Source organism: Pestalotiopsis fici (assembly GCF_000516985.1).
Source record: "Pestalotiopsis fici W106-1 unplaced genomic scaffold PFICI_Scf_7, whole genome shotgun sequence".
In the NCBI taxonomy this organism is placed as follows: Eukaryota; Fungi; Ascomycota; class Sordariomycetes; order Amphisphaeriales; family Sporocadaceae; genus Pestalotiopsis; species Pestalotiopsis fici.
The window spans coordinates 2329988-2344059 of NW_006917097.1; the positions used below are offsets into that span (position 1 = coordinate 2329988).

General features: G+C 49.1%; 5 protein-coding genes across 5 annotated transcripts; 3 read left to right on the plus strand and 2 right to left on the minus strand.

Annotated features, from left to right (window-relative positions):
• Positions 1 to 346: 346 nt before the first annotated feature.
• Positions 347 to 1801, minus strand: PFICI_10344 (uncharacterized protein; the record flags this gene model as incomplete). Its single annotated transcript, XM_007838925.1, has 3 exons — positions 347 to 979; positions 1033 to 1524; positions 1589 to 1801. 3 exons carry the CDS (start codon positions 1799 to 1801, stop codon positions 347 to 349), a joined length of 1338 nt encoding a protein of 445 aa, XP_007837116.1.
• Positions 1802 to 4579: 2778 nt separating this feature from the next.
• Positions 4580 to 5197, plus strand: PFICI_10345 (uncharacterized protein; the record flags this gene model as incomplete). The annotated part of the gene is made up of 1 exon (XM_007838926.1): positions 4580 to 5197. One exon carries the CDS (start codon positions 4580 to 4582, stop codon positions 5195 to 5197), a length of 618 nt encoding a protein of 205 aa, XP_007837117.1.
• Positions 5198 to 5772: 575 nt separating this feature from the next.
• Positions 5773 to 7173, plus strand: PFICI_10346 (uncharacterized protein; the record flags this gene model as incomplete). Its single annotated transcript, XM_007838927.1, has 1 exon — positions 5773 to 7173. The coding sequence occupies one exon, from the start codon at positions 5773 to 5775 to the stop codon at positions 7171 to 7173; it is 1401 nt and encodes a 466-aa protein (XP_007837118.1).
• Positions 7174 to 7353: 180 nt separating this feature from the next.
• Positions 7354 to 9476, minus strand: PFICI_10347 (uncharacterized protein; the record flags this gene model as incomplete). Its single annotated transcript, XM_007838928.1, has 5 exons — positions 7354 to 7904; positions 8077 to 8346; positions 8405 to 8692; positions 8752 to 9287; positions 9421 to 9476. 5 exons carry the CDS (start codon positions 9474 to 9476, stop codon positions 7354 to 7356), a joined length of 1701 nt encoding a protein of 566 aa, XP_007837119.1.
• A 551-nt stretch (positions 9477 to 10027) lies between these two features.
• PFICI_10348 (uncharacterized protein) lies at positions 10028 to 13539 on the plus strand (the record flags this gene model as incomplete). The annotated part of the gene is made up of 6 exons (XM_007838929.1): positions 10028 to 10341; positions 10482 to 10769; positions 10841 to 10859; positions 10915 to 12181; positions 12247 to 12720; positions 12773 to 13539. The coding sequence occupies 6 exons, from the start codon at positions 10028 to 10030 to the stop codon at positions 13537 to 13539; spliced, it is 3129 nt and encodes a 1042-aa protein (XP_007837120.1).
• Positions 13540 to 14072: the final 533 nt, after the last annotated feature.

Here is a 14072-nt window from a genome sequence, read left to right on the forward strand (position 1 = left end):
AATGCAGGGAAAAGGAGAATGCAGACAAATCTCTGCAGTAATGATGACCCCCACTCCGCCCAATATGCAAACATACTATTTTGACACGAACAGCCTCAGTAGTCGACTCACCCAATCATATCCCACCATCATAACTCCTTCTTGTCGCTCCCCTGATTTCATCCTCCAACCTTCTTTGATTTTGGCCGGGACCAAGCATGACAATTTCGTGAACATGGTCGCCGTTTACCTCAATTGATTCTCCGTCACATCCACATGCCCGGTAGTTGCTGGATCAGGACGGTCCCACGTCTTTATCAGCGATTGGGCATAATGTGGATCGCGACTCGATCAAGAAGCAGGAAATTTATGGCAGCTTCTTGTTGTAGGAAATGATCCAGGTAGCAGCAAAAGCGGCCGTGAGCCACCACGAAGAAGTCTGGAACATTCTGACCATGGTGGGAGTGCCCTGGTTCAGAAGCAGCTGAGCGATGACGTAGACGTAGACGGGGGCCCGGACCAAGCTAAAGACGGTCGAGCGAATGCCCTCGTCAATCAGGCGGGCCTTCAGAGTGCCAATGCACGGGTAGTAGAGACCGATGAGCAGACCAAATGCGTTGGCCATCCAGAAAGTGCTGCGCTCGTTCTTGGGGCGGGCAAGACGGTAGCAGACAAGGTTGGCACCGAGGAGGATCAAGCTCAGCACACGAATGTGGCGCACTCTCCTCTTGACCATCATGATGTTGAAGGTCAGGGAACCAACCAGGGCCGAGGTCATGATGCATGCAAAGAGGTAGGTTGCCGGAAGCTCCGACTTGGTTCGGTGGACCGAGTTGATGACGGGGAGAGCGGCAAAGGCGAACATGAACGAAGAGCCCTCGAATGCCATGGAGGCGAGCATAAGAGGCCAGATGTATGGGCGCTTGAAAAAGGCACCCAGAGTCGGCGTGTTCTTCTTGAGCTCCATGTCATCGGTAGAGACGGCACCATATGACTCTCTCTGTAGGGGCGCGATTAGAGGAATTATGAAGCTGACAAGATATATGAACTCACCATCTTTGACCAGACGAGCTGCATGGCCTGCCACATGACCAACCAGCTGACAACGAACGGGGCTTTGTTGTAGCCTGTGGCCCAGATGAGGCGATCACCAAGAACACCGCAAGCAACAGCGGCAAAGCTGTTGATGACACCCATGGTACCAAAAGTGCGGTACAGATCGCAACCCTGAGTGATGAGCTTGCGCGCAAAGAAGTCGCTGACAATCATTGAGTCGAGAACGCCAAACATGAGAGCCTGCGCGATACCGCCCAGGATGCGGCCGGCGAAGATGGCGGGAAGCTCGGGGATCATGGCCAAGCAGGCGGCGGCGCCGTAGCAGCCAGTGAAGACAACGTTGGTGGACTTGCGGCCATACTTGTCGGCAAAGGCACCAGAAAAGACGGTAACAACACCACTCGTCATGAAGTTAATCAGAGTCAGCTGGAAGATGACGTCGTTGGACAGTCCGTATTCCTTCTTGTACAGGTTGGTGATGAAGATTTCCTAGCAGCGAGCTGTTAGAGGGCCGTTTATGTCATGAATCAACGTGACGGGGACGCCAGTTTACCTGCAACCACGCCGATACGGTCATGAGAAAGTAGACGAGGTAAATCTTCTTCTGGGGGTGCTGCTTGGAATGCGGAGGGATCTTGCCGTCGGGGTTGGACTTCTTGACCTTGACAGCCTGAGCCCTCAGGGCCGACTGACGGGTCGGCTGGCTGACGAGCAGCAGCGAGCTGAGGCCCAGCAGGCCGACGAGGGTGGACTTGTAAGTGTCCATGGCGGCGGCGGCGGCGGCTGAGTTCTGCACGGATGAGAAACTTTGGGCCACTTGTTTGTTACCTTTGCGAATCCTCGACTCTTTGTTTCCAAGCTAGCGATGAAGATGAAGCCGCCTGGGAGAGGATATAGGATTGCGCCATCCCACGGGGTTACAGACGAGCGACTTTGGCTCTAATAAATGAAAAGCACCGGGCCCTGATGAATAGGCTGTAATTCACATGTGTCGTCTCACATGGTGGCACAGGTTGTATGGAAGAGCGAGCACCTGTCGTTTACGGCGCAAGCTTCCGGGTCTGGTAACGGGGGGTGCTTGCAGCTGCGCGCACATGCTGCGACGAGATAGAAGAGCAGTGATAATGTTGGGAGGGGAGGGTACAGGTGCAGTCACAATCTGGGTGGGCATGAATGGGACGAGAGGGTCGGTCTTGGTACATCGACTCAGTGCCTACTACGACGGAATCAAGAGTCGTTCAGCCTCTCAGAGGATACAATTGAGGCAGATCCTCGACACGACCCCTGGAGCCATGACGATCGGAAGACAGAGGTGGCCTTCTTGGCGTTCGCAGATAAGAATCATCAGAGGCTCAAGTCTGGCCGAATCAGGAAAGCCCGGAATGCGAATGCCAGGAACCAGCCAGCAAGTGGGCAAATGGGAGGCGGGAGGCACTGGAGGGTTGCCATGCTCAGCGATCAGAGGCCCTGGAGACGCCTTGCAGGACCTGACCGTTTCAGAAGGTGGGGCCGCTACGAGACCCCTGTGGGCACTCGGCTGTTGGTCAGGCAGAACGCCTATTGGAGCAGCACATTGCCTTCTAGAAATCCAAGCGGTTTCCAGCAGGTGATTAGCGAAGCCAAGACCTCTCTTCTTTTTCTTTTTTGGGTGTATGTGTGTGTGTGTGGGTTTCTTAGCCGAAAGTATTCAGGGGACATTGCCCCATACGAATGAAGAATCCCAAGTTTCTGTTCCTGATTTTGATAAGAGCCACCCTGTCTTGTGCTTTTGAAACTGTCTACTCTCGTCTTGATTGAACAGTGTATACTCTCCAAATGGGACACTAATGTATCCACTGGTGGGGCTTATTTAGCTTCTTATGATAACACCAATATACCTAGTAGCTAGGTAGATTAGCATCTGACGAAGGTATATTCAAAAATCATCTATGTCTACATGGCCGATAAAGAGTAGAGCAAAATAATCAATCATTGCAAATAGTCGCATTGAATATTATAAACATCAATCGAGTCCATTTACTCGTCGTCTGATCTTTGCCTGACAGTGTTGTGCACGTCTTTGCACAAAAGTGAATTGTGCTATTGCCGCATATTATAGATTACCCCAGATCAGCCACGTGTCTGCGCTTAACAATATCATTTACCGATTTCTTGGCATAGTAGCAAGTTGAGATAAGCCTAATCAACACCAGGGTGGTTTGCTGCACTCAAGTAGGTAGTCATGATTTCGCTAAATTGTCCATATGCGTGAGAACTGCTTTTGTGCAGCAAAGGTTGTTGGGAACTGCTTTGGTGAGATGAGCAGCTAGAAATATTGCACAAAAGCTTTGGCTTTCCATCAAGAATCCCCAACAAGATTCATAAATATCCTTGAAAGAACTATTAGGAGTGGCTCTGTGTATAATATTCGTCGTCATTTAGCCGCAAAAGAGCAGTCATATCCACTTAGCGACATCCAATCCAGTGCAAGAGCATTTATATCAATCATCCAGGGATGATGTCTTGGTGCCGTGCTTCCGGGGCAGCACTTTAGGCAAGCAATGAGCTATCATATTACAAGGCAAGTCGTCCAGCGTAATTGAATGAGGTAGCTATATCAGCCGCATGCTACTTCTGAAAACAAACCATCGTCACCAGACTGATACTCCCTAGCTTGGGGATTTTAGTGCCATGGGTCCGACTCCGCCATAAAGCCTCACGAGGCGAGACATCACAGTATTCAGTGGTAAGAATAGCTATGCTCGCAATTTCTTTTTCTTTTGGCTTGAAGTTCGGTGGAGTTGGATCCTTACGGCAACAGAAACCAGTCTTGGGAGGCAGTCTGTCGAGCATCGCACCCACGAACGGATCGTGGAGTGCGAGATGAACGGATTGGTATACTCAATGTGTAAGACGATCAAAAGGTTTCCTGAGCGATACGAAGACGGATATCGAGCGAAATCAATAAGCCGCCACTTCTTATTTCCAGCTTCTTTCCATGAGCCAGTTGCTGCTCCTCCACCGCTTGCAGTAGCATACCGCCCACATTGTACGGCACGCTGCGAATTTAAGCTTAAAGCAGGCTCAGCGTCTCACCCCAGCTAGCCCAACATCAATGCCAAGAGCTTGCCGCAAGTCATCATGCGACAGAGGGAGACCAACATTGACGCGGCAGAAGTCGACAGGCCAAACATTGTAGCTTCTGGTCTCAGCTTGTGTACAACAACGGGAATCTCCTCAGCTCGCCACTCATGACACAAGGTCGCTCAATTCAGAAATCGTGAGGAACAAGGTTCGGCTCGAGTTCCAACCAAACACTCTTGCCTGTGACTATAGGTTGATCAGAGGTTCCTGCCCGCCTCGAGAGTTGCCGTTTTACGAGATGTCTTTCAGGTAGTGGGGAAGCATAGGGGATTGAGTGTTCTAAATATTATACAGGAGGACTCTGTTGCGAATATAAATCAGGCTGCTCACCATCGTAGACTCCTTATGTTCTGATTGTCATCATTCCAGAAAACTTCACCGAGGAAGTTCTTAGCAACAAGTAGCTAAGAGACCTTTCGATATGTTGTTCTTTACTCACATCATCACTCTGGCCTTGGCCTCTACTGCAAATGCGGCAGCAAGTGGTTATAGTACGGCACCAAACTGCTTCACGCTCAGGGGCATTAACCCCAACGGAACCAGCCTGGGTGCTCTCAGAGTCGGCCAGTACTGGCTTGCCGACTACGTTGTCTACGGCGTCTTTTATGACGAGACCGGGCAGCCCAACGTCGGGACCAAGTTCGGGGTCGACTCCCGCACCCGCCACCTGCTCGACCGCGACGCCGGCGAGGTCAACTTTGGGGTGCCGCACAACGGCCTGGTCGCCTCGGTACCCTCGGCGGGCTCCGGCTCCAGCTTTGTCTGGTTCGACACCAAGAACAGGACCGTCGATCCCGATGGGGCCGGCCGCGTGGCGCTGAACTGCCTCGTCGACAGCCACAGCCGCCTCACCTGCGCGCATCCGACCAAGCCGGGGTACAATGTTTTCCATTTCTGCCCCGTGCCCGAGGGGGTGTCGGATATCTTCCCGGCGTTGTTGATCGGGGCTGCTAGTGACATTGCGGGTGCTAGCTTTTTCGATGTGACTTGTTACCCAATTACTGTTGCTGTGGTGCGCGCCCAAGGGTGTCTTGGCTAGAACGCTGTGGATTTGTGGCGTACAGCATGATAGTCGAGCATTCAAATGATGGAGAGGGTTTCTCAATGTGTGTTTTATGCTCATAATTAGTATTCAATTTGAGAATTATTCAGGTGGAAACTTATTGTGAATTGATGTATGAACCATTCGACGAGAATGACTAATAATGCTTGGAAACATTCTCCACCCTTGCTAGTGATGTATAGACTCGCAACCTAACAAACTTTAATCAGAATGCAAACTATTTATTCGTACAACGCACTCCTAAGGCGACCATGACAGAAACACTCGCTTGAAATCTCTATTGGTGTTAAATGAGTGCCATCCGCAGCAGCCTAGAGGTGAGCTGCGCTCTGACCGTCAAAGAATGTTCAAATAAGCTTGGCACGACCTCCGATGCTCGGTAGTCCTGATCCACGCAAATGAATATTGAGCAATTGCTGCCTACGAGTGCTAGGCATATCTATCGCTTGTTGTGAACCCCTTATATATATCGTGACTTCAACATTCTTCTCAGATCCAGCAGAGGATTGATAAAGCAACTGGCAGACGATTTGCCTCGGATCGAGAGCAAGATGCACCTCGCAGACGAGATCCTGTTGCAAATTCTCGAGCATTTTAGCATCTCGTTTCCAGAGTACAAGCCCAGTTGGGAAAATGTACCTTTTCCAGAGGAGCTTGTCACTCTGGCCCGGCTGTGTCGCTCTTCCAGGCGGCTGCGAGGACTAGCCGAGCCCATCCTGTATCATGCGATCCCCTACGACTCCAAGAATCGCAGGCTACTCTGGCGGACACTGGTTGAACGCCCGGATCTTCGGGCGCTGGTGAAATCTATACACCTGGACTCGGAATTGCCGCCGAATGAGCTTACATCTCTGCTTGAAGCAGCCCGCCCGAGTCTCGATATCTCGGAGGATCTGGCTGAGCAGCTTTTCGCTGATTTACGGCTCGGACAAGACAGGAAGAATCAAGTCGAAGAAAATGAATCCGAAGATGAAGATGAAGATGGCGAAGAAAATGAGCAATACTACAGAACGAGACATGTTGAGCTTCAATTCGCCATGCTGCTTCTTCCCAAACTCGACCTCGTGGAACTGGCAAGTTATTATGATTTGGGTCCGTTCATGTATGATTTGTTCGGCAGCTTGAGGGCCGGCGCAGACACAAAGGCTGGGTGCGCACCTCACCTGGCGTCTCTGCGCGAAGTCCGCATTCGCAACAAACTGCAGGAGGAACGCCTCGGCCTGAGACCCGCAGGCATCCTCGCTCTGTCTCATATCCAATCTCTACAAGCTCAGCAGGTTTACTGGAACTTCCATGATATCGACAGAAAATATCCAGGAGCCTACCTCAGCGTTCGCTCAATCGACCTGAGCGATTCCATTTGCAACGGTCCAGCATTGTCCGATATGCTCTCGCGATGTCCCGAATTGCGAGAGCTCAGGATTGAGTGGGGCCTGTCTTTCGACGATTGGGAAGACGAGTTGGACTTTGGCAGCATCGGGGATGCTCTTCGGAGACATGGCCAAAGGCTCGAGTGGCTGAATCTGGACTGCCGAGAAGCCTATCCTTATGGATACAGCGACGACGATCTGGGAAGCATTGGATCCCTCCGTGCGCTGGTCAACTTGAAAAGACTCACACTGACGCACGATATGCTCATTGGTAGAGACTGGGATGATTTCGACATCGATGAAGATACTCTGCGTGCTGAAACTTTCAGGCTCAGTGAGCTCTTGCCTGTTAGCCTGGAGGAACTCCATTTCTACTCGTGCCAGGGTGACGAAGAGCAGCTGGATGATCAACTGTACGACTTGATAGCTCCTGGTGGCAAGCATATGGGGAGTCTGCGTAAGGTCATTATGGAAGGGCGAGAGACTAATTTCGGCCGCCAGATTTTCGAGTTTGGCTGGGTTGCTTACAAGATAAATGCAAACGTGGTTTTGGAGAAGGATGGAAAATTGATTATGACTTAGATTTGAAGAATAAGATTTATCGCTCAGGTGTACAAAAGTATTCTGATTCAGGTATTGCAATGTATTGGCAATGATTATAATTATAGGTATTAGGGTTTACTTGTTCAAAATTGTGATATCCAAGCCCGTTTAAGGGTACGAAAACAAACCGCTACACGTTTCCCATTCATATATTCAGCTCTACCGTAAACGAAGCAATGAATTTCCCGGCAATGACATGGGAGCCAATGGCAAGTTGAGAATTTCGCTGTCATCAAACAGCTTTTCGAGAAAGTTGGCTCTGGTGGGGCTGCAGAACATGAACTTGAGAGTCGCCTTGTGCTTCTTTTCAAGCAGTATGCATATGAGATGGTCGACAATTTCCCATACGCTGCGCTCTTGGTTTTCCCTCGTGAAAGAAAGACCATCTAGAATGAGATAGACCCTCGCAGTTTCTGGCAGCTTCTTTACCAGATATCTGAATATTCTGAATATACTGTCAATATTGTCCCTTTCTAGCTTATCCAAGCATTTGCGGAGATCTGTCGGTTCAAAGTTGGGGAAATGGTGTACCAGTTGTAGGACCAAGTTTAGTGCTATCCTCTCTGGCTTTGCTTCTTCATCTCGGTAAGGGTCTCGATGCTGGCTGCAAAAGAAACCCAAAGGTATGGTATTTATTCTTGTAAAATCAGGCTTTTCCTCGATCAGGCAGCGAATGAACGTAGCGTTGACCATAGTTGTTGACCAATCCACTATGTACAACATTAACGGTTAGTGACGCTCCTGTAAATGTGTTCCAAAGGCGCACGTTATTCTTCCCGGTTGTGCCTCCCAGTGTCTAGGCCAAAGCCTCTAGGACATTTGAATATCTCAAAAACCGGAGAATTTGTAGGAAGGACACACAAAAATGAAGTAAACGCTTACTAGAGTCTCCTGATCGGGCGTTGACGAGCATCAACGAGTCTTCATGGACAGTTCTCCAGGCTGTTACTCGGCGATTTTCCTTGAATGCCCAGAGTCGATTGGCGTCGGGCCTTGACACGGTATTGGTGAAATACAGGCGGCGTAACTCATTCACATCTTTGATGATCAAGTTCGGATCATACTCTAGCTCTCTCAAGAACTCTGCGGATGTGGTTATGGGGTGACTCGCAGCGGGCAACAAGGAATTGCTCGTATGCTTGATTGCCAAGCCTGGAATCACTTGTTTTTAGTACACCTCGATTTATTCGGTGAGCTTTTACCGGCTTACTCTGCATATAATCACCAAGCAGTGATTTCACATTGTTGTGAATGAGATTCTCAATGATATCGTAAGACGCCGTGTGCAGTTGCTGGATGTTGAGGTTGACGCATTCAAATTGGCGACCAATATTGGCGCCAAGCGCCAGCACCTCCTCTGCATTGTTACTTGATTTCTTCCACAAGACAAACGTTGCCCGCGACTTCAAATCCTTTGCCGCCAATTGGACTTCGGTGATGTGGTCATTGAGGTTGGCGGAAAGTGCAGAAGGATTGATCAGGCGTTTAGCACCCACAACTTATCCAAACCCAATGTTTCAGCACAAGTCTCACAAAGGTCACTGATTCAAGACCTACCAAACGCGTTCGTCGTATACCAGCGGAGAATATGATTGAGGGTTCGTAATACCTCGGTGTACAACTTTGCTGCGCGCTGGTGGATGTCGGCATCTTGGCCGACCAATTCCAAGAACTCTACATGGTTGTTGAGGATGCGTGGCAATCTCTCCAAGGCTTTGTACACGGCCTCGCGGTGCACAGAGGTTTGCTCAAGCGCCGTACAAATCACGTTCAAGCCGCCGCAGAGCACGGAGCCGCCCATGTCGTCAGGAATGAGCGAGGTAAAGAGTTTGCCAGTTGCTGCATTCCGACAAAGGCCGCGGAATGCCTTGACCATCTTGCCCCTCATACCCGACAGCTCTTTCTCCTGAGTTGACACCTTTTCAATCGCGGAGCATGCTTGTTCCATTCTTGACTGTACTGTGTTCCAGCCGGACGCATCTGCTTGTACAAGATCCATGGGAGGCAACTTGGACTTTTCGAGGAATCTGTTGGCAGTCTCCATGAATTCCTTCTGTGTAGCGAAATACTCCGAGTAGAATGTGTTGTAATCACTATTTGAGGTGTTAGAATACGGTGGTCTGAAAGGGGGTTCAATAATCATTCATCTCATCTGAGTCCGCACTGTCTCTTCGGTGTCTCCAAGTCAAAGCATCGCCGTGGGCGCCATTGGCGGCGCGCATGTACTCGGCAATTTCACCGCAATCAGTCCTCGACGCCATGGGGTTCCCGACGAGATCCATTTTGAAAAGTCGTGATTTAAGTATTTCTCACCCGGATGTTGATTCAGATACCCCAGTGGCAGTAGACAACCATCTTCTTGTACCATTGAGCCAAATCCATATGTTGAGGAGGGCCATGCGACCCTTGGCGCCGTGGGATGCCCTTAGATGGCACTGCCACAAGTGTCCAGCCTAGACTCCAGCAGCTGTTCAGGTCGATCCTGAAGATTATGCACAAAAACCTTGAAAGGGTATCACGTCGAAATTGGCGAACCAATGATCAGTGCACAACGCTGCATATTTGTGCAAGGGTCTTATGTAGGACAACCACCTGTGCCGCAACTTTGCTTGAGGATGCCCAGTCACGACAGACCGGACCAGACCCAGGCAACAGGTACCTAGCTACCTCATGAACACTGCCCAAGTCCACTTTCCAGTTACCTTTGCTTACATTATTTTTCCTCTTCAATAATGTATGCGTGCGTCTTAAACACAGGAAGCGTTTTACCTCTTTACCAATATTCAAACTTACTCTCGTGTTCCGAGAAAGGTCACCTCCGAGTATAATCATCATGGCTGGAGACTCAGCTGCGACGGCCTCGGAAGAGGATCCATCTCCATTCAACTTGCCTGCTCAAATGAAAAGCGCCGAGACCGCCGCACAAGATGCCTTGAAGAAAGCTGTTCAGAGCATCAAAGCCTTGAGGTCACTTTCCACCATCAACCTATCTGACGAGTTCTCCCAGCTGTCCCAGCTCATGGACGAGCTTTCCACGGGGGAGAAACCTCTACTACAAGGCACTTCATCAGAGCACTTCGAGGGACAAGAGTCTGCGGCCCAGCAGGCCGCTTCTGGCTCGGCTGACTCAAAGTCTAGCTTCTTGGAGTACGTACCATTCCTGAATCGTACCATAGATTGTGTGTTCCTGAAACCAAGTCCCAATGTTTTTTAATTGACGCCTTTACCAGAGCTGAGAAAATGCGCCCCTGCATTGTTCAACGGCTTTCAATGGACGATTGGCGCAGACATTTACTTGACACACTAAGACCCGAAGATGGCAAAAAAGCAAAGGGAAAACACTTTTCTGCTGACAGAGAAAGTGATCGTGGAGCCCCTTCAATACAGGCCTTCTATCGCAACATTCCAAGTAGCTTGAGAAGAGCAGACGGAGGGTATTCTGAAGAAGATTTCAAAATTGCCCACGCGAATGCACAAAACGTCGAGAAGCCACTGAGAGTATTGATCAACTCACCTTATCTTCTACAAGATTTGGAACAGATCACTGGCTTCGCACTGCCAATTTCTGCTTTTGAGTAAGTAACTAGCAATCAAAGGTAACCACAACATATAGAGTGGCACGAAGCTGATAATAGCATACAATCAGGATAATCCCGCCATTCAAAGTAAGTTTCTCAGCATTCAAGCGTTACGATACTGGTGAACTGACCATATAAATAGTTATTGATACATCACTGGAAAGATATCATATCGACGTTGGAGAAACTCACACACAAGTATGATGAACTATGCCAGCGACTGAATACTTGCGTGCCTTCCGCAACAGAGATGCCCTGTTCAGATTCATCAACAGAACAAGCAGCTGGTCTGACACTACAAAGCCCATCAGCAATGTCCATCTCGGTGGAGGTCAGAGAAGTGAGCCCAACAGAGAATGACAAACAATCGAGCAGCAATGAGGAACATACAGTACGAAAAACACTTCCTGAGATGACGAATGAAAAGACCATCCTTGAAATTCGTATTTCAAACCTTCGGTGTCTCTGCGATTTCATTCAGGCAGATTTGGGCCATCTCGTCGGGTTGAAGATAAAGATACAAGAAGGCTCGGTGGAGAAAGTACTCTTTGAAGAGGTGTATCATCTTTATAACCCAGGCGACCTCATCGTTGGTCGAGAGGAAGATGTTGATCTGCTCTACCAAGTTTACGCCGTTACAGGCGGCCGAAGACGATTGTACAAAGCGGCTCTTTCGACTGCTTACAAACCACCAGGTGAAGAATTGGAGGCTGACGACTCACCAAGAGCCGGCGTGGGGACTTACACAGATGTAGTCATTGATTGTCTTCTGCTACACTGGGACGGCGTGAGGATTGGCCCTCAACGTATCACCTATCGCATCCCGCATTTTACAGGCGAGAAAAACATTGTCGATCTCGACTACTTTCCAGCTCACTTTTGTAAGGATAGTCAAGAGCTCTGTGAGCGGTTGCTGGTACGAGGGAAGAAAGTGACCAAATGCTATGGCCACCAGAAATATGACGCTCAGACCGCCACGGCCAGATTACAACAGACTGTATTGAGTAATTACGCACACCAGCGAGGAGCCCCGCTTTCGCAAGTGCGGTACGACATTCCGGATTACGACGACAAAGTAGGAGCTCCTGGGCGCGATCTGGATAGCGATGTTTACGTGGACAGCAAAACATTCTGTCAGTCGTTCTCGCCATTTAGGAACGAGTCGTTCCGTCTTGGGCGGACTCGGCCGTCCACACGAGAGGTGACCGAAGGGTACGAGTTTGCAAGTGACTCTGATATAAACGTGGTCGCGGATCATGACGTGGATGTGGCTCGCTCAGAAAATTTCTTGTCACGGAATTTTCACCTCACCCATCCCCAGCGACTGGAGGACTTGGAAGGGAAAGAGGAGTGTCTTATGCTATTATCCGAGTGCGTACCGGCTTTTGACTTTCGTCAGCGAAAATGGGGTTAGTGTGATTACCTTGTCGGATTATATGCCTCTTTTGCGCATCGCTGACAATTTTCAAACTAGATTGGGTAAGTGTGGACAAGCTGGAAAAGATTGACAAGACACAGGACGCTAGACGACGTGCCTGGCAAGATCTGGTTATAGAAGAAGGCTATAGCCAATTGCTGCTATCGCTTGTTGACAATCATACGTCGGCATACGATCACAAGAAGAAGAAGAATGCTTCGGGTTACAGCGTTCCAACCTCCCAAGTTGACTTGATCAAGGGAAAGGGCCGTGGTCTGATTCTGCTTCTCCATGGTCCACCCGGCACTGGCAAGACCTCGACGGCTGAAGCGATTGCTGCTTATACCGGGAAACCACTATATGCCATCACATGTGGTGACATTGGTGTCCATGTAGGAGAGGTTGAGAAAAACCTTCGAGAGCATACAGAGCAGGCGACAAAATGGGATTGCGTACTGCTTCTCGATGAAGCAGATGTCTTCCTGGCGAGAAGGACATGGTCTGATATGGATCGTAATGCAGTCATTTCTGGTCAGTATCGTCATCTCTGGCACACAGCTCGTGGAACTAATTGGTCTTTTAGTATTCTTGAGACATCTTGAGTACTATAGTGGCATCTTATTTCTTACCACCAACATTGTGGGAATTATTGATGAGGCCTTCAAGTCGCGCATACATGTCGCTCTTCGATACGACGCCATAGATGCCGTCTCAACGAAGAGGATTTGGAATAACCTTTTGGATCGAATCGCCATGGACAATGAGACCTCAGACGTCAAGATTGATTTCAAGAAGGACAAATTGCTCAAGTTTGCAGTATCCCACTACAAGAAGTACTCCAGCGACGGAACCACCTGGAACGCACGCCAAATCCGCAACGCATTCTCAACAGCCATAGCCATGGGGCAGTACGATAGAATGGAGCGAATCCGGAGGGCAGGCCTGACACCAGAGCAAGTGGTCGCATCAGGAAACCAAGGTCTCATGACTATCAAGTTATCAAAAGGTAACTTTGAGAAGGTTGCGGATACCGCGACTGAATTTGAGGAGTACATCAATGCTGTCCGGGGTGATGATGTCAAGAACGCATTGGAAAACCAGCAACGAGACGACTACTTTACGCAACAGCTTGCACCGCAGCCGAGAAAGACCCGCGGGGCACCTGTCGCCTACTTTGATCCGGATTTCAAGTCTTCGAGAAGTAAAAGGCCACCAACCAAGCCTCTTGATTCGGATGAAGAGTCGGATATTCGTAAGGCGTCAAGTCATCAAGGCAAGTCCAGGCAACGTAGAGAAAGGGATTCTGACGACGAGGATGGTTCTGATTCCTCGGAAGGCTTGAGTGATTGAGAAGATGGAGAACTCAGTCAATTAATAATTAGGAGCTCTCATGTAGAAAGATATAATTGAAGTTGAAGAAAAAAATGCAGTGTGATTATACATAAAGATATAGCCAGTCAAGATGCAAGAAATGAAATGATATACTATTTCAGCTCTAGGACCTCGCTGTCAATGGAAGTAGCTTTATCATGTTATTGTATAAAGCCCATGGCACAGGTGAAAGTATATTGTTTATTTCCGGATAGTTGGAAAGCTCGAAAAAGGGAAAGAAGAAGATGAAGAAGCTTTGCACCCGCATTTACAAGTGTTTTTCTTTTTTCTTACTGCTGATATGTTCGGGATAATTATTATTGATTGATATGATTTCATACATTAGTTTGGTGGAAAAAGAAGCCGAGTCTAGGTCCTACACTAAAATAGAGCCCCCACCTTTTTACCACGCGCCTCTAGCTCTCATTAATCAGCGCTGCTGCATATGAACCCTCTCAAGTGAGTGCTGCTGCTGGACAGTTCCTACGTACCCCAAACTCTAGGCCCCCCCC